The sequence below is a fragment of the Melospiza georgiana genome, chromosome 8, assembly GCF_028018845.1.
Source record: "Melospiza georgiana isolate bMelGeo1 chromosome 8, bMelGeo1.pri, whole genome shotgun sequence".
Lineage (NCBI taxonomy): Eukaryota > Metazoa > Chordata > Aves > Passeriformes > Passerellidae > Melospiza > Melospiza georgiana.
In genome coordinates this window covers 24677504-24696866 of record NC_080437.1, presented here as the reverse complement: position 1 = coordinate 24696866, position 19363 = coordinate 24677504, and the positions used below count along the sequence as shown (strand labels likewise).

Sequence of the window (19363 nt, the reverse complement as noted above, 5' to 3'; positions counted from 1 at the left end):
CATGTAAGAGAAGCAAGGGGTTGTTATCTGGATGTCAGATGGTTATCTCTTCAGAGTACTTAGCAGGAAATTCCATGAGCTCCTGCTACTCCAAACTTGCACACACAATCTTACTGGACTCCTTTGTAGCTTGATTTAAGAAAAAACTTCATGCATAAGCAGGACAAATATAAACATAAAATGAACACATGCTCAAAGATTTCTGTTCATGCAAAATCGCTTGGAAAGCGAGTGACACGGGGCTCAGAGATATCAGTCTGTAGCAGCTGCTGCTTAGAGCTTGCTCTTGCAGTACATCATATCAAATGTGTAAGCCGTCAACCAAATGGAAAACTCTTCTAGAAAGTTAAATTGTTTTTAGAGATTTATTCCAACATCTAAATCCAAACAGATGCAGAGCACTCACTCTGAAGTTATTTGGAGGAGTTTCTCAGCTTTCTGAAAAACTCATGTAGATCCACTTAGAAAGCTTACACTGAGATAGAGCTGAATAAAAATTTGTGAATTGATTTGTGCTGGACAGTATGAAAACAGAATTGTGTTTCACTGAGCTACCATTCAATGAGGGAAAAGCTGTTATAGGGCAGAGGGGGAAGAGGAGACAAGGTACAGTTTCACTCACATATACACAACACTGATTTCACAGATTTTACTATTCAGCTTCTTTAAAACTCAGCCAGTTACAATCTTGACCCTGAAACCTGGAGACTCACAGTTTAGATTTCGTTTTTACACAATTGTCTCTGTAAATAACAAATGTTGATACAACAGATAAATTGTTTTTTCCTCTAAACCTACAGAGTCAAGTCAACCTTATTCATAATTCTGCAGGCACAACTGTTTTATATAGTGTCACTAGATAGTGATCAAACTCTGGAATCAGACCTAGGGATGTGATCCAGGGAACTCAGCCCTCTGAGAAAGCAACTGGAAACTTTTGGAGGTCCCTTCCAATCCAAGTGATCTACAAATCATCGTGGCCAAGAACACAGGTATGAACTTCTGCTACTTATACTCTGTACGCAGAACTGCACTTGCAGAATCCATAGCTAATAATTCACAAACACTTGAGTTAAACTCATTTTGACAGAAGTGGTTCCTAAACTCAGCTCCTGCCCAACCACCTAGGAAACTGCTCCTAAACTATGCTATCTCCAACCTTGTATGTTAAAGTAAGCCACCATTAGTTTTCTGGTCACCTAAATGTGCTGGGCTGCAAGTTAAGGCAATCTGGGGGTTGTTTCTTTGAGGCTCTGCTGTCCATGCCATGAAAGTGGTACCATCTGGAAGGAGAACAAGATCATGCTTAGCTGCTGGAGGTTAATCCCTTTGAGCTCTAGAGGCTTGGAAGCATTATTGTCTCATTCGGGAGAGTGCCAACATACAGTCACACCTGTAGGGATAGTGCTTGCAGATCAAGGGCAAAAGGCTGCAAAGGCTCTATCAGTGCCAAAGAGATGGATCTGCCTCATTATTAACAGGAAACTTCAGAATACTCTGAAAGTGCTCAAACAGCATCCAGGTAACCTAAGTTTGAACCTCCGATCTGCTACAAACTTCTCATCCTCAACAAGTTACTTAGGGATTTGATTCTCAGATGTAAATAATGATAGTTCCCTGCTTCAAAAAGTAACGTGACACACTCATCATATAGGAAATGCTTATTATGCTCCATCTATCAAGGTCACAAAAGCTGGGAAATTAACTCCACATTCTGCACAGCATGGACAAATACAGAACAAGGGAAATGACTAAAACAACCAAATATGAAACAGGAGGTTGCATGGGATATGTCACTCCCTACTCCAGCAAAAGATGTTCATATGAGGGCAGTTTACATTTTATTTTCTCTATTTTATGGTGCCTGGATGTAGCTATACCAGTAAGTGATGATTTATTCTCACATTACAGTTATAGCTAAACTGACAAGACCAAACCAGTTCCTCTTCATGATTTCCAAAGCAACTTATTAAAAATAAATAAATCTTTGTGCAATCAAGTAACTAGACTACTGACATGTGTTTCAGCTCAAGGGCTCACACATTTCCCCACAGAGCTATCCTGGCTTTCCACTTCATGGCCAGCAGAATCAGTCCCAGCCCAGGTGAGATGTTGAGAGCAGATTCTGAACCATCACAACCAGCACCACAAGTGAGGCTACGCTTCTTGACAAAGAAAGTGCAAACAGTTTCACTGCAAAAGCCTGGGAAGTTGCAGCAGACTTGCATCATCTTCATGCCCACTGAAAGGATCTGGAAAGAAAAACTAGGAGTACAATAAGGATTTACTATTGCATTCACAGAACAAGAGTAAAGGCACTAATGAAAAAAAAACAACTTATCAAGATCTGTAACATTTTATTTAAGCTGCCTATTTATGCTGCACTTCAGAACTACTCATACTTTGTTTCTACAAGGCCCAGAAGAACAGAGCTCTCATTTGGCCTGAGCTGGAGGTGATTTTGCCAACAAAGCACACAGTCACTGCACGACACAGTGCATTAGACAAGACAAACATCCATCTGCACATGGATCCCACTTCCTATTGGATCTGAATCCTCAGCTCTGACAGACAGAGAATGGCAATACATCTCCACAACTTCACCTAAAGGCTCAGCTGCAACCTCACCAGGCAAGAGAACATGAGCAGAGGGCTAGTTGGAGCCAGCGTGGCTGGGAAGAGCAGCATTGTTGTGTTTGGTGAGCAGCCGGGAACAGGGCACCAGCTCTCCTTGCAGTGTCTGCTGGCTCCCTCCTAGCTGCTACTGTGGAAAGTTCTGCAGCTGCCGGAGGAACCTATTCGCATAACAAAAGTGCCTTTCAAAAGCAGTAGGGAGGGTGGAAAGAAAATGAAAAAGCCCTCAAAGCCACTGACAGCTACAGTTAGTATTTTTCAGCATTGCCTAAAGGTCTCAGGCGAGGATCAGGACTCCAATACCTTATGTAGAATATAAACACTGGCGTCTCCCATTACTTTCCTGCTGGCTAAAGAACATACCTTAAGAAATATCATGCAAGAAGGAAACTTTAGCATATCCTTGAGCACACTTTTAGAACTCTCATACAATTAAGTTCTCAGCTGTGCAATAAATTAACTCGGGGCATAAAAGGTATTCAGGAGCTTTTAGGAGCCTGAGATCCAAAAGCCTGTAGGCCTACAGGCTGTAGGCTGTTTGGCTGGTTGGCAAAATGCTCAATGAGAACCAGCAAGGTGTACCTGCAGCCCAGGAAGTCAACTGTATCTGGGGCTGCACCACCAGAGGTGTGGCCAGCAGGTTGAGGGAAGTGGTTCTGCTCTTCTACTCTGCTCTTCTGAGATCCCACCTGGACTGCTGCATCCAGCTCTGGGACTCCCATCCTAAAAATAACATGGCTCTGTTGCAGCAAGTCCTGAGGATGGCCATGAAGATGCTTAGAGGACTGGGGACAGGCCGAGAGAGTTGGGCCTGTTCAGCTTGAAAAAGACAAGGCTCCAGGGAGACCTCAGAGCACCTTCCAGTCCCAAAAGGGCTGGAGAGCTGGAGAAAGACTTTTGACAATGGCACGAAGTGACAGGACAAGGGTGAATGCCTTTAAACTGATAAAGAGTAGGTTTAGATTAGATATTAGGAAGAAATTCTTTACTGTGAGGGTGGTGAGGCACTGGCACAGGGCTGTCCAGCAGAGCTGTGGGTGCCCATTCCTGGAAGAGTTCCAGGCCAGGCTGGATGGGGCTTTGAGGAAGCTGGGCTAGCAGGGATTGAAGCTAGAAGATCTTTATGGCCCCTTCCAACCTAAACTCACCTGTCTCTCCAATCCTGATGGATCTCGAATTCAATCCCTGATCTTTCACTTCATCAGCTATAGAAACCCAGACAATTCTGCCTTCCTTGGTGAGCTGTTACATAGCCTCTTTTCATTGCAAAGGGTGCACTTAAAAATATACTGATGAGCACCATGACAGATCTTAATCAATTAAGCAGGCAGCGAAAGGTCCTTGGAGCTTGAGCTGTAATTCCAGGGAACAGAAAGCACTGGACTGCTGGTGAAAGACTCCCAAAAGGGAAACATGAGACATCTGCAATGAAAAGTCTACTACAGATTTTTTTTTTAATCTGCCTTTAAGTGTTAAGCTTCTCCTGCAAGACTATCTTTCCTTTGAAGCACTTGAAACTTCTAGGGCTTGTGAATGTTACATAAACTCTATTTGTTGTAAGATAATGTCCAAAAGGATAAAATAAATCTTTGCCTCTTAAAAATCAAACAAAGGAGTAAAGAAAGTGTCATTACCTCACCACCCCTTCAGTGGCTCCAGGCTTACCCCTAAGAATTTTAATAGTGGCAAAATAGTTTTGCTTCTTGGTCAAACCACTTCACTTATGGAAACTGCAAAACAGCTCAGCTTGTCTTTCAATCAGAAGCAAAGCTGGGAGAGACATGTTAACTTACAGCATATTTCAGTATTGCCTACATTTCAGTGCAGCAAGCAGGAACACTCTCTTCGTGTTCCTGACCACTTTTGGAGGAATAACCTGCCCAGTAAAAAACACAGAGGTCAGCATACAGCTCATCACAACCATTCTGCTAGAGAAAATCCCCCATTTATCTCTGAACACTAAATACTTTGCTTTTCTGCTTAATGTTACTCTTTTGGGTAAAAAAGGAATTCAAGGCCCAGAGAGATATTATTTTTGCGTAATAAGGTTATACATATGGATTCAACTTAGCTAGGAAATGTCAACTTAAGGCTTGTCTTCATGAGGAAATTTACTGTAACTAGTCTACCAGTATAATTACATTGCTGTAGTTCTACTGGTAAAATTCCCCTGTTGAGCCTTATTCATAACAACAGCTGCCTTTATGGTTTATTTTTGTCGACTATGCCAAAAAAGGCCCCTGCTCCAGAAAGGCCACAACAATTTACAGGGAGGAGGGGAAGGAGTGGTGCCAGTGTAACTGGAACAGTAGAAAGAATAACAGTATAGAAATGGCAGTATTTCTTTATACAATGAATTATTTGATCCAAAAAAAAAAAAAAAAAAAAAAAAAAAAAAAAAAAAAAAAAAAAAAAAAAAGAGTGAAATACTGTAAAAAAAGTATACTGTACATCAGACCTCATGGCAGGTGAGGTATGTGCCAGTTTCGTGCTTCATTTCATAGCTTTGGTAAAGGCCCCCAAGCCAGACACTGCTGTGCATCAGCCCCTCCCAGTGCATCCTTTTGTTCTTGCCTCCTCCCAAAGTGCTGCAGTGCATTTTCCCAGGAGTACTCTTTTCCCCCCATTCCTTTATAGAAGCAATGCCTTGCCACCCAGCAACTGCCCAGGGCCCCTTGGACCGACCCTTCAAAACAAATGGGCATTTAAGACCAGTCCCTCTGGTTTACAGTTTGCATCTCAGGGACCAGGGATAGCTGGATAGCAAAGAGTACTTTTTGCAAAAAGGATTTTAAAACAATAGCCCTTCGCTTCGGCAGTACAAGAATGCTGAGCTAGGCAAAACAATGAGCCATCTGTGCACTCTTCCCTCCTTCCCTTGTCTGTATCCTCTGAGCTTAAATCAGAGCTCCCCAAGAATGGCCGAGTCCCCCTTCACCTCCGCCCACCCTGTTTACATCCTGAAAAAAACAGTTTTCTGGCCTATTTTTTTCCTTTTGTTCTTAAGAGCCCTTGCAAAATCTTCCTTTAAACCTCAGCCCTTTGTCAGGTGGTATCCCATCTACCCAGCTTTGTCAAGTGATGAAAAAATGCCTCCCACCAGTGATCCGTTCCTTGTTTACCATCCCTAGAGGCAGAGTGGCACTCAGGAGCCCTACTCACCCCTTTGTCCAAGGAAGGCAATACCATCTGAATGGGAGACCACCAAGATTTGCAGCCCTCTTTTGTTAGCCTGGTGTCACTGCCTATTGGGCCTTGATTCAAAACTGAGATGACAGTAGAGAGGCAGCTGAGTTAGGTCATCACCACGGAGCATAGAAGAGAGAAACACCAATAGCTCAAATTCCACATAAAATTGGTAACTTTATTATCAGTGGTAATTTGTTGTTACCAATTATAGTCAAAGACTCATCAAGAAACATGCACTATTCTAGTACTAGTCAAGAAGGCATGTTCCTAACACTAAAAATGCATTGAGGAAAAAACAAAGGGGATTAGGTATGAATAACAGCCTTCAGATCTATTTCTTCAAACCTTTATTTTGTTAGTATCTCTATTCCAGGCAGCAAATGGATTAAAAAATGTCAATGAATGTCAATGATCTCACAGCTGGAATGGCTGCACCGCTTAAAAATACTTCACCCTTCACGTCGCACTGAAAAAAAAGCTGACTGTTTTTTAATTCTTGATTTTAAAAACATCATAAACAGATCTTTATCACATAAAGCAACCTTTCACTAGAAGACCCAGTTTTGATCACCAGTCGCTTCTCTTCCCAGCAGGCTGAACTTGCTGGGAGAGCAGAGCCTGCAAACTCTCCCACATCTCCACTCATTGGAGATCAGAGTAAGGAAGCCATGTCTCAGATCAACTCTCCTCCAATGTGCCAAGATCATAAATGTGGAAGTTCTGTTGGCAAAAAAACCACCACAAAATCATCCACTTTGAGCACTATGCCCCTTCCCTGCAAGGCAGCAAGAGGCTCATCCTAACAGGATGCAGCACTGGAGCGCATACCCACAATCGAACAGGAAGCGGTGTTTGCCTTCAATGCTCAGCACTAAACCTTCTTCCAATCTTTTTCTCTTTTTTTTTAAAATTGAAAACAGTCTTTCTTGTAAATTCAACTACTGTGCTGCAAACGTTAAATGAATTTCCTTCAATGCTTCAAAAAAACATTCCAAATCTAGCACAGTTCAAGAGTGCTCTCGTCCCACAGCCCCTGCACGTAAACACAGATAGACCGCAGCACAAAGCAGGCTGCTCTCTGTAGGTGGCCCACATCTTCCATTTCATTAAGGGTACTAACTACCTCCAGCAAGTGACATTTGGAAGCCAAGTGCACTCTGCCTTGGAGGAGGAAAATCAGATTTCCCTGCAGTGACCATAGCTTCAGGGGAGGTCTGCCTCCAGCAGTGAAACACAAGCCTTAGAGGGTTCTGGTGCATGGCAGCCACTGGAGGGACACCCTCAGTGGGACATAAATAGGCATGATGGTTTAACTTGGTTTTTTGTAATGTTTTTGTCTGGGAAATAGAGAATTGAACCCTACGTGATCACACTTGTGCATATGTTTCATTAAAATGTCTTAACTCATTGGTCAAAATCAATCCAGTCTTTCAGAGCAAGAGTTGTCCCAAAAATGTCACATTTCTGCAAAGTATGCAAAAACAAATAGCCAGACAGAAGCGAAGGATCTACAGGTATTCCCAGTAAGCAAGTTTAAGTAGAACCACACTTGTATTTCCAAAGAATCCACACAGGTGAGACTTGTTAAAAGTACCTTAATTTTAAGAAAAGCTCATTCTAACTCATATCTTTATAGGTATGAAAAGAATCTAATCACAAAAAAAATCAATTAAAAGACAGATTTTATTGTGCTGTGCATCTAAACGACTCTTTCCTACTCTGACAGATTCTCAAATAAACTACCATTGAAAGAAAACACTTTTTTTTTTGTTACAGAACTCCCTAATTCTATGGCCTCTCCCTTTGCACTCTGCCATGAACCTTCCTCTCTCCCCTCTGCCTCAGACAGAAGGCCAAATGAAAAAATAAGCATTACATTTGGGGTCAGCCTTTGATAGGCAAACAAGACCTGGGAAGAAAAAGGAAGTCCAGAGTATGGTGCCCACCTTGGACCCTCTCTCCTCCAAATCCTACCTCTTGTACTGCTTTCCTAAACTGATGCTCACTGATATCCTCTTCCATGTAATTCTCTTCAGCTGGGGCAGATGCTTCACCTCCAGCAACCTCTCAAGGTAGACATGCTGAACTTTACAAATCTTATCTGAAATATGGATCTGCCACCTCTCTCTAATTTACCATCTTCCAAAAGGCCCTCTGTTTTATCATGAAAACAAAGAGGGGCAGAGTCACTCGCTACCATTTTAAAAGCATTCAGTTACCTTGGAGCTTGGTGTAATATTTCAGCAGTGCTTTAGGCATGTGGTTTATAAAGCACTTAGGGACCCATTAAATAGCAAAATTTAAGGCTAAAGGCTGGCAAGCTGAGGGCAGTGAGCTTTTAAATTTATGAAAGGCTACAGAACTAAGAGGCCACTAAAGTGATAGCTGTCAGCACCACTCCATCCTACATTCATGCAGGTTCAAAGGAGAAGCCAGCATGCACTCAAAAGAAAGAGAGGATTCATTCCAACTTCCAGGCTATTTTCTAAATACTCTTTTCAAACTCCTTTTATACTCAGAAAAAGCCTTCCAGAAAACATCCACCCCTCTGCAAGCCTTGTATTGGTTACCTGATCCACTTTTGCGCTCCTTTTTCTTCCTCCCAACTCTAACAAGCATCCTTGCCCTTTTACAAGTTAAGGTCATTCAGAGGATCTATACAAGCAAGCAGAACACAAGCTGGACTGAAGATCTTGAAAGGCTCCTGCTTACCCTCACCTTTAATAGGGAGGCACCACCCACAGAGACAACACGTTATCCCGGCATGCACCGCTCCCTCCTGATCCAAATGGAAAGCAGCACAAATCAAAAGGACCACAGCAAGTTGGAACCTGTTGTCTCAGCGGGTGGTACCCTGCATCTGTAATAGAGATGAAGGCAGCTGTAATCTCTCTGGTTTTATGCAAATGGGATGCTGCACTTCAGCTCCTGGCTAGGGGCCAGGAAAAAAACAAAACCAAAAAACCCCAAACCCCACCACCCTTGTCAGTATGAAGCTGATGTAGTAAACATCAAAACACAGTTGGCATGTCACTTTGTGGGATGTGGGAAGACCACAAATAAAAATCTTATCTCAATCTATCCATAATTTAAGCCTTACTTTCTATTTCAGCTCTGAATTACAACCCTGCAATTTTAATACAAATAAGACTATTCAAGGTGTTCAGGAATTCTATTGCACCATGGTTTTCACTTTCCATGCACTTTAAAGTGTTCAGAAAATGAATGAGCACTCAAACTACAGAACAGTTAAGTGAAGATTCAAACCTTGGCCTTAGAGCAAACTGAAATCAGAAGCCAGTATGGCAAAAACATTTTCCTTCTTAGTCCCTGGACAGCCCTGCAAACCTGTGCCAGCGCAATCTGGGGCTGGCAAACACTGTGGCACCATTGTCATCTGGTCCAACCTTCCTGCTCATGCAGGGTAATCCCAGAGCACATGGCACAGGATTGTGTCCAGATGGCTCTTTAGTATCTCCACAGCCTCTCTGGACAATCTGTTCCAGTGCATGGTCACCCACACAGTAATTAGGTTCTTCCTCATGTGCAGGTGGAATTTCCTATGCATCAGGTTCTGCCCATTGCCTCCTGGGTCAGAGACTCCTGAGGGAGTCAGCTGAAGCTGGCATTGCCACTGATGGAGTCTGAGTCCAGCTACCTGCTGATGCTGCCTTCCTTGTGCACCTGTTCTCCACCAAGGAAGAAGTCACCATAATGATTGTAAACTGCAGGAATGATCTGTCCCTTGACCTCACTGATGGCCTGGCATCAGAGCACAAACTGCCAGCTGAGGCACTGGCTTTGTGCAGACACACAGGGACACGTTCCTTGCTGCTGGCATTGCTGTGGGCAGCTGCTGCCAGTAAGGGGTGGAGAAGAGTGCAGGACTCAGCATCCCCTCTCCCACAACTGCACTGGCCACATGCCTCCTGCCAGCAGGCTGCACACACTCACCACTGCAGTGCAGAATCTCTTCAGAATGCAAGAACAGTCAGAAAAAAAAGGCCCTACTTTAACCCTGCTGAATAGATTCAAGAAGTCACACATTTGTTTTGATAAAAAAGAAGATAGAAAAAGCTAAAAATGGAGTATAACTTGCAAAAACATACTGGAAGGATTTCTGCTGCCACTCAAGTTGTGCAACATGCTCAACTGGAGAGACTTATTTCCATGCAAGCAGCTTGGCATGAAATCCCACTGAAAGGCCTGTGGTTCCCTAATGCTGTCATGACATCATGATTTAGGATTTTTAGAGCTATCAGCTCAGCACAGCTGGTGTCATGGTTGCCATTATACCATGAAACACTGAGGGGTTTTAAATGAAAAAGGTTTCCTTGTTTTAAATTCTTAAGATTTCTTCCATCTTATTCTACAGATTCTTAAAACCAGACTGGTTCTGTAAGCAGAGTACAGCTGATACGTAAGCAGAGCAGGAAACAGTGCTGCTTTAACTGAAAATAAATCTGTCAACAAGGAGGCACAGGGAGACCTCTACTTCAGACTTTTCAGGTTCTTATTAAAAATATAAATTAAAGTCAACATTTTCACATTATTTGCTACATCTGTTTGCTATTCCCTTATAAATAAAAATACGGGGCCTCCAATTCAGTGTTAGTCCACTCAAAAAAATCAAAAAGTCCTTTTCATTTAATACTGCATTATAATTGTTCTAAACTTACTGTATTACCATGAGAGGTCCACAAAAAGTAAGCTACATGTTACCCAAACTGGGCAATTAACAAGACCTTTGGCAGTGTTCTGTCTTTTCCTTTCTAAAATATGAAGGACAGCAAGGCTATGGAAACACATCCCTGATGTAAGAATCCCGCTGACTGTCTCAAGCAGATCCAGCTATCCAGCTCTGCACTCTTTGTAGACAGCTTGGAAACAACAAAAAAAAAAACAAAAAAAAAAAAACCAAACAAACTCTTTCCTGTCTCCAGAGGGCAGGGCAATTGAACAGAATGCCACCCTGGTTTTAAAGGAAATATACCAAAGATTTAAACAGCTGCCCTGCAACCCCATGCTCCTGCCAACCATTCTACAGCACACTTTACCTGGGACAGCAGAATCCCAAAGCCCTTCAAGCAAAAGAGACATATTTTCTTAAACAAAGCTTTATTAAATTCCCTGTCAGAGAACAAGAACCTCCCGAGTGCATAGGAAATTCCACCACATTCCTACAGTGTGCACCCAGGGCCGGGCTGGTGACGTGCAATTCCCACAGCCATCAAATTTCCAGAGCAGTTTTAACAAACAAGAATTGCTCTTGGGAATGAGAACTGCTGATGAGGGCTCAGCTCCTTTGAAAATCTTCTCTCAGCCAGTCTACAGTGCTCACATACCAGCTGGCAACTTCAGGTTCAGTGTTTAGGAGATGAGTAGGTCTTGACAGCTCTACCACACGCACAATTGTATATTAAGGCTTTGGGACACAAGGTAGACCCAACCTACTGGACAATACTATCAATATTAAATACTATTAAGCTTTGTAGCTCCAAGAATGAGGCCAAATTAAAGGTGACAGACTGCAGACAGCTGAACATCTCAGGGCAAGTGACACAAGGACAGTGCTGTGGAGCTGGGGACGCACACCTGATCTATGAACAAAAGTACCATGTAAATATCTACATGTTCACACTAAGATCTCTTGGGAGGGAAGGAAGCCTTAAACTTCATTTCTTTCACTTGCCCTACTTTTCCTCCCAAACTGGGGTTTGTTGTTAATTGTTGCTTAAATGTCCCAGGCAGATCTCTTTGACATTAGGGTCCTGTATAAACTCCAGACTTGTTTTCTGAAAAATAGTTCTGTAATCACAAACACAAGGAGGAAAAAAACAGGAGAAACTGCCTTGAGGAATGGGTAAAGTTAAAGAAACTGCCCAACTGCTGCCCAACTGCTGCCCAACTGTTGCAAGAGAAACACTTTGATGGAAAAAAAACTGGTGGCTGAATCTTAACCAAGACAAACAAAAGGAGGAAAGCTTGTGTGAACAAACTGGAGCCTTTGCTGCACCATTCATCAAGGACATTTATCCTGTAACTATAACACAGTGCAAAGATAATTTCAGTAAACAGTGACAGCAGAAACATTGTGCCATTTCTGGCTGGTTAAAAGACCATGCTCACAGCCCCAAAATCATGATGGCCTGGCTACTGCTACTCACTTCAACTGGAGTTAAGGAGTAGGGTCAGCTAACGAAAGAATAGGGTTAGCTCATGCTGCCTGCTTGGTCTAATGCAAACTCCCTGCTAGAAACTATTCATACCCGCAACCTAAGATAATAATTTAATTACTGGAGAAAAGACAGTCACACAATTAGAGTTTTAGGCTTCTGTTACACAAATTGGCACCTTATACAGCAGCCACTGGAGTGGCAGTCTGCTGACAGTAACACTGCTGTGCCAGCAACAGCAAAAATGCCCTTACAGCAGTTTTCCAGAGGAAGGCATTTAACATGCACAGGGAGAGGTCAGGATTTAAGTGTACAACCATAACAGATTACAGAGTGTGAAAAACACAACAAGACAGACAGTTAAAAGAAAATTTTCCAACAAGTTAAAAGAAATTTAAACAAAAACCCACTCAACACTGAAAGGAAATATACTGTATTCAAGGCTTGCAGAGGGGACCATAGAATGTCTTCTACATGCAAGCACAGGCATACGTCATTGTTTTTGAGACCAGGGCTGGGGTGTTCTCAACAGAAAACCAGCTGTTCAAATAATATGAGCAGCAGGACAGGGTTTTACCTACACACCCCCAAAATGCAACACAATACTCAACACACAGCTACAGAACCTAAATGACACTTACTCATGTACTCTGTTGTCTCCATACAAGTCACTTAACCCAAAGCTGACGTAGTGCCAGTGCTCAGGAACATTCAGTGCTGGGTTTCCCAGGTTTCTGTACATGCTAACATAGTCCAGAGGGTCAGGTCCTCCCAGCCTGCATGAAAAACAGAAATATTCTTACGTAAGTTAGTTCACTCAAGACAAAGCGTAAGTCTCACCAGGTGCTAGAAGAGGTTGTACAAAGACCTGGTTTAAAACAAAAATTAGAACTTTCAAATTACCTCTAAAAAAAAAAATCATGAGGAAGGTTAGGTTAAGTCCAGAAAGCTTTGAGCACAGGAAGACAAAGTACATGTGTGCAACATGCTAAAAATGTTTTTAATGTTAAAGCATAAAAACCTCTGGAAAATCATATTAAAGCTTCCACAAAACACAAAGAAAATTGAAAAACTGTACTAGTAAAAGAGCAATGGCTGTATCTGCATTGCAAACTCTTAATTCAGTCCAGAGGCACATACCTCAAAAAAAGTGATGCTATTCCAAGCAGACTTTGAAATTACTAAGTTTTGAGGAGAGTAATCCATACTTCTGAACACAGACAAAATAGTTCAAACAGCAGAGGAGAAAAAATTGATTCAGTAAAACTAGCAGCAAGACTTCTAAAAATACACCACTTGCATAAACCATGAATGAGTAAAAAGCACCACTGTACCCTCTGCATCAGCATTAGAATGGCTTCCTTAAAAGAACATAACTCAAAATTTAATGCAGCACAGGCAGGTAATGCTACAGAGCAACCAGCAAAGCCTGCAGCCACCCTTCCTGCTACAAGGCACAGGGAATTGAGGCTGTGTGCCAGCAGAGAGCAGAGCACATCCTCCTGCCACTCACGTCACCTCTGTCTGAGCAAAGACAGGACAACTCCCTGCTGAAGGAAGGAACATGCTGGACTGTGTTGCTGTTTGCCCTGTCAATCACAAAACACCTACCACAAGCAGTTTTGGCACAGCTGAGCAGCTGTTTAACCACTTTGTGCCCACAACACACTGTGTCTTCAAGCAGAACTCCCAGCTGCTCCAAACAAGAAAATCCAAACTCACACGACCCCATTCACTGGAACAAATGATTCTACACATCAATTCCTCTCATGTCTATTGTCTGAGACAGACCCTGACACAATCATCTGAAGGTTGCAGGGCATGGCTGTCCTTCCTTCACTTGTCCTGAGGGTTTGTGTATCATGATACACAGTCTCCATGGCTGGACAGATGGATCCAGCCCTAGTGACAGCGAGACACTGTTTTATATTCTCTGCCCTCCTCCTGTTGCCCAACTTTATCAAGTCTGTACAAAACAGCTTATCAGCTTGGTGTACTAAAAGGCCTCTCCGCAGGTGTGCTGTGCTGCCTTGCCCCTACTGCTGCTGGCAAAAAACCAGAGCAGTTGTCTAACATGACTGACTTTACGTAGGACAGCTTCTCTCTCCTAAGTCATATATTGCCATCATGGTGACTGAGACCAGTTGCAGCTTCTCCAGCAGATCAGTCAAGGATGCAGCCCAGGATACTGGGGCAGGACAGAGGGGATGAGCAGTAGTGGCACCGGTGTCCATTGGCAAAAGCTACATCAGAACAATGCAGCCTGCTCATATGACAAGTGGCATCCTCACAGCATAATAGGCAAAGTGGTGAGCAAACACGGGGAGAGTGTATCAGACCCCAGGATGGAGCTGAGTCTGATCTTCAGTAGACACCTGAAAAAACCTGTTTTCAAAGTCTAACAATAGTTTGAAACACTCGGGAAAAAACAAGGGTTTTTGTCCCCTCTGACACCCTTTTCTCACCTGTTCCCTCTCACTGGCATCAGGTCACACTGGAGGCTGAGGTCTCTACCAGAAACACCCATCCAGGTGGCTCTGTTCAGAGCAAGGCACCTATGTCCTGGCCAGTGCTCAGCCCTCCAGGGATCCATGATGGAAGCAGTCAGATGGAAGTAATTCCAGCCAGGATGGTCACTCACCCTGGAGGAGTGGCAGTGACCAGCAGCAGCCACACACAATTATTACTGGACTGGGAGGATCTGGAGTGAGGGAGGTTCATGCACTGATCAGTGTGAGAGGTTAGTCATGGTCAGAGCAGCTGTGTGGGCTTTGCAATGAAGGGAACACTGCTAAGCAACCAGCATCTCCTACATAAAGAAAATCTACTTCCAAACTGGGTTTAATAACACTTTAGAAGTCAAACAATCAATGCTGGAACACTGCTGACACAGGCACTCACACTGACAACACACAAGAGAAACCTCTATACTGCCCTTTTCAGGACAGGGACTATTCTATGAGCACATGCTTTTCCCTAGGGCTACTCAAACACAATTGTCAGGTCTGATGCAGATGGCAAGTCCTGCCTAGGACAGCCCCAGGCAAGCCAGACACCTCTCCCTCACTCCTGCCAGCAATCCTGTGTTTGTCTCCAAAGGCCAAACTTTTCTGGAGACTTGCAGCACCAGACCACCAAGAGGTGGCCACAGCAATGTGGCACCAGGTGGTCTGGAGGAGCTGAGCTCAGCCCTGCCCAGATTTCACTACCAACTGGTTCACACGCTGCTCAATGATCCAGCCACACCATCTTTACTCGCTGAGAAATCTCACTTGGAAGAGATGTAGACTAAAAGCTTGCAGCAGTGACTAATTAAATTCTGAACAACACATATCCAAGCCATATACCTATCCCAAAACCACTGCAACTGCACAAACATCCAGCATGAGCTTTAAGCCAGCTACCTGCAGCACTCAGTAGCACAGCCATGGCAATAATGCTCACCAAGGGTTAGTCAGCACAGATATTTATCCAGTTTCGGTGGCAGGTTTCACTGCTCCCTGCCGGCACTGCTGAGGTACATCCTCCTCCCGCCCACGGCTGCCGCGGCAGGGTTCGACCTTGTATCACAATCTACATATCAGTACATGCACTCACACAAAGAGCTGGAAGCGTTGGAGGATTTTATTAGGAAGGGCCCAACTTCAAAGCCAGAGGTACAGTACAAATTTGTTACATTCTCTATTCATGGAGCTCATTCAGGAGCAGGAAGGGCAGCCTCAGGGGAAACCCTGTATTTGCATCTGCACCAAGAGTCTTCTTTTGACTGATGTTAAGAGCGCCCTGAAGTTTGTGTAGAAGGAGAAACGCAGAGGAAAGAGACCCACAATGGAAAGACATCGGAAAACTCCTAATTCATTCACCCTGAAAAGTCCTTAGTGTATTGTCTGTAGCCACTTCCCAGCAGCTGACAATAGGATTGCTTTTCACAGCTACCTTTTGACAACTTTTCAGAAGTAGTCTGTGATTCCCAAAAGGCCGCAGACCACAGCTCACTGCACAGGTTTTTGAGAGTATGGCCTAAATTTAAGACAGGTGATAAAAACCCAGTAGTGGAGCCCAAATTATGCTTATTTCAAAACCTATCACAAAAAAAAAAAAATTTGATTTTTTCACCAGCAATTCCACGTAACAAGATATTTCAATTTGAGATACTCTACCATATAATTAAAGGGGATACTGGATATCAACGGACAAACTCCATCGTGGGGCATGGCCTTCACAAAAACAGACAGAAACTCTTCCAAGAAGTTCTGATTGGATCCCAAGCTATGCAAATAGCATTTTAAAAGACCAGTTCCATTAAATAATCCACATGGCTAAACCCCTTTGTGCAACAGGCATGGAGTGCTGCAGATTCTCCAACGTTACACAGTTAGGATCTGCTCTGATCTGCAAGCCAAAGACTACAACTTCAGCTCCCCGAACAAAAAAAAACCAAATTGCTGTTAACCATAGAGAAACTGATACATATAATTAAAAGCTGATTAGTGTTACAATATTTCTCCTAAGGCAGAGAACTTCATTCAGCCATTTCCTCTTCTAATTTAGCCAGCGAATAGCCGGCAGCCCAAGCAGAATAGGAGAGAGAGTGTTGTGGCAGGAGTCGTTCTACCAGACATAACAAAACCAAGCTCCAAGTTTCACCCAACAACAGGAAAGAAAGAACTTGCGGCGCCCATGGAGGCTTTACCTCACACAAGCATTTCCTGCCCAGGACAGCAGTAGGAAGCTCACCTTTACAACAGAAGCTCTCAGCTCTCGCTGCTGGCTGAGCTAGCAGCTGGAGGAACCACTAAGTGGAAAATGCCAGGATAAACAGGCCTTCACATTACTTCTTACTTGTAATCTGCCTTCACTGCCAGCAGTAATCATTTTAGTGTTTGAGCTCCAACTGCAGCAAAACCCTCATCAATCCCTTAAGCAACAAGGTTTCTTCCCAAACAAGGGTCTTTGCCATTCTTCACTATAGACCTAAATTTCCCTCAACCTCCACAAATCCTACACCACTATAGCCAGTATGCTTTAAGCTGTTGATGGAAAAGAAGTGCTAACGTGACTGGAAACACTTAATGAGTATCTAAGATTACACATAAGTGTGAAAACAGACTGATCAGACCATCACCAAAGTACTGATGTGCACAGATGACTAAGAAATTATTTATATTTTGAAGTCTCAGATTTGCAAAATCTTATGTCAGCCCACTGCGCCATTTTAATACAATACTCCCCTAGGCAATAAAGGCTAACAGATAAACTTCTTGCTAGAATCACTTAAAAAAACTACACTTCTGTGGACAACAACAGCAATAGCTTTTTGTTGTCAGAGCAGCACACAGGGAGGATGTTATTCTGCTGTTGCTCAGGACTCTAATTAGATAAAAACATACAGGTTGAAATGAGCTGTAAATAAAGAAGTTCAGCATTTAGTTTTTTCAAGTGCTGGGGTAGGGACTGGCCAATGTCATGTAAAGCAAACTTTCAGGGGTGATTGATCATGTTCCTTAGCCCCAGAAGAGGGGGCTGAGCAGCTAAGCGACAGCAAAAAGCAAAAGGAACTCCTCTTCACACGGGATTAGACGCTAGACACTTATCTTGATAGCTAAACATCCAAGAACTTCCTTCATGCCACTCTCCCACATAAACAACTGCTGTTCCTGGTGTCAGACACTGTGTCAGCAGAGACTCTGCACAGCAGATCCACAGTCTGTGATAAGGCATGGCTGTGTAAGGCCAAGCGAAGCTGGCACTGCCCCGTGGGCTGTATGGGTACACAGGGCAGTGTCCGGCCTGCAGGCTGCAACAGCGGCTTCACTCTGGTCAGTGCTGCCACACTGGAAGCCCAGAGTCCCGGCCAGAGACAGAGCTCCTGCCGCCTGTCCAGGGGGAAACTCCAGACCCTCACCTTCTGTGGGAACACCTCCACTGAGTAACACGCCCTTTTCCTAAGATCTGTCCCAGCTGGGGCCTTCATCAGCAACCCCTCACTCAGGGACTCTCCAAATCATCCCAGAAACCCCAATGCACTCTCCTGATTTCAGTGCACACCTCTCTAGACCCTTCTCCTACTGCCAGCACATTCTCCCCAGGAGTCCCCTCCAAACACACGCCCCAGGCAACCGACTGCACCCCCAATCCCTCCATCCCCGACCCGCTGCATGTCCCCAAAACTCTTGCACCTCACCCCTAACACAGGACGCAACCCCCAGTCCCTCTCCCCTTGCTGCAACCCTCCCCAGCCCCTCCAGGCTTACCCCGTGCAACGTCCCCAGCCCCCGGGCTTCTCCCAAACCTCTCCCGCTCCCACCACTCCTCCCAAACCCGCTCCTATCCCACACAAGGCGCCGGCCCCACGGCTCCCCCCGGCTCCACGCAAGACCCCGGCCCCATCCAGGCCGCCTCACCAGTATTTGAGGATGGCGGTGACCTGGAGCGGGTTGGGCTGGTCGGGATAGAGACGGCGGCATTCGCCGTAGATACCGTGCAGCCCCGGCGGGAACAGCGACGGGAAGGACGCAGACCCGGACCCCGAGCCGGACCCCGGCCCGCCCGCGGGGGGCCCCCCGCCCGGTCGCACGCCCTCCATGTCCCGGAGGCGGCTGGTCCCGCCCGTCCCAGTTGGTGCCGAAGCCGCTCCACTCCCGCCAGGCGCTCCCGGCCCGGCCCGGCCCGGCCCAAGCGGCTGCGTGGGGCCGCGGAGGAGGGGCGGGGCCTACTGCCGGGCCGCCTGAGTGACAGACCAGCTCCGCCAATGGCGGCGCTGCGCGGGGCTCCGCGCGGAGGGGGTGGGGCCCCCCTGCAAGAGTGGCGTGAATGACAGGACGGGCTGACCAATGGAAGCTCGCGGCCCGGAGGGCGGCCGCGCCTCTGCCCCCGCCCCTCGCTGCCTTGCGGGCGCGCCCCCTAGCGGCGGCGCGGGGGCACGCGGTGGGCGGAGCGATGGCCGCGCGAGGCGGTGGCGGGAACGCGGAGCGGGTCCGGGGGGAGCGGGAGATCCCGCCCCGGGGCAGGCCCGGACACAGGGCGGTTCTCACTGCTGCCTTTACACCTCCTCCTGTGCTCAAGGAGCACGCCTCTCCCCGTGCGATCTCTGCGTCTGTAGGGCCCTTGCAGGCAGCTGGAAGCTGGCAGTGGGTGAAGTTTGGGGCTCACACTGACGATCTGGCTCATTCCTGAGTCGCAACTACAACTGGGGCCATGCAAAGCCAGGTATGTACATGTGGATGGTGTGTGCACGATAGTCCCAAACACCTTTCCTAGAGCAGGGTCCTGCTTGTTAATCAGCAAATAGGAAAAGATGAGCTATAGAACGCTCAGAGGAGAGGGTGGGAGCTCATGCTCACATTTCTCATTTAAATAGGTGA

General features: G+C 45.3%; 1 protein-coding gene across 2 annotated transcripts in view; it reads right to left on the bottom strand.

The window, feature by feature from the left end:
* Positions 1-18585, bottom strand: part of SUFU (SUFU negative regulator of hedgehog signaling) — an 87868-nt gene extending 69283 nt beyond the window's left edge. For both annotated transcript variants that reach the window (XM_058028848.1, XM_058028849.1), the window contains exons 1-2: positions 18404-18585; positions 12641-12775 (exon numbers count right to left, since the gene is read on the bottom strand). In XM_058028848.1, the coding sequence (XP_057884831.1) occupies positions 12641-12775; positions 18404-18585 (317 nt within the window). The remainder of the gene's footprint in view (positions 1-12640; positions 12776-18403) is intronic.
* Positions 18586-19363: the final 778 nt, after the last annotated feature.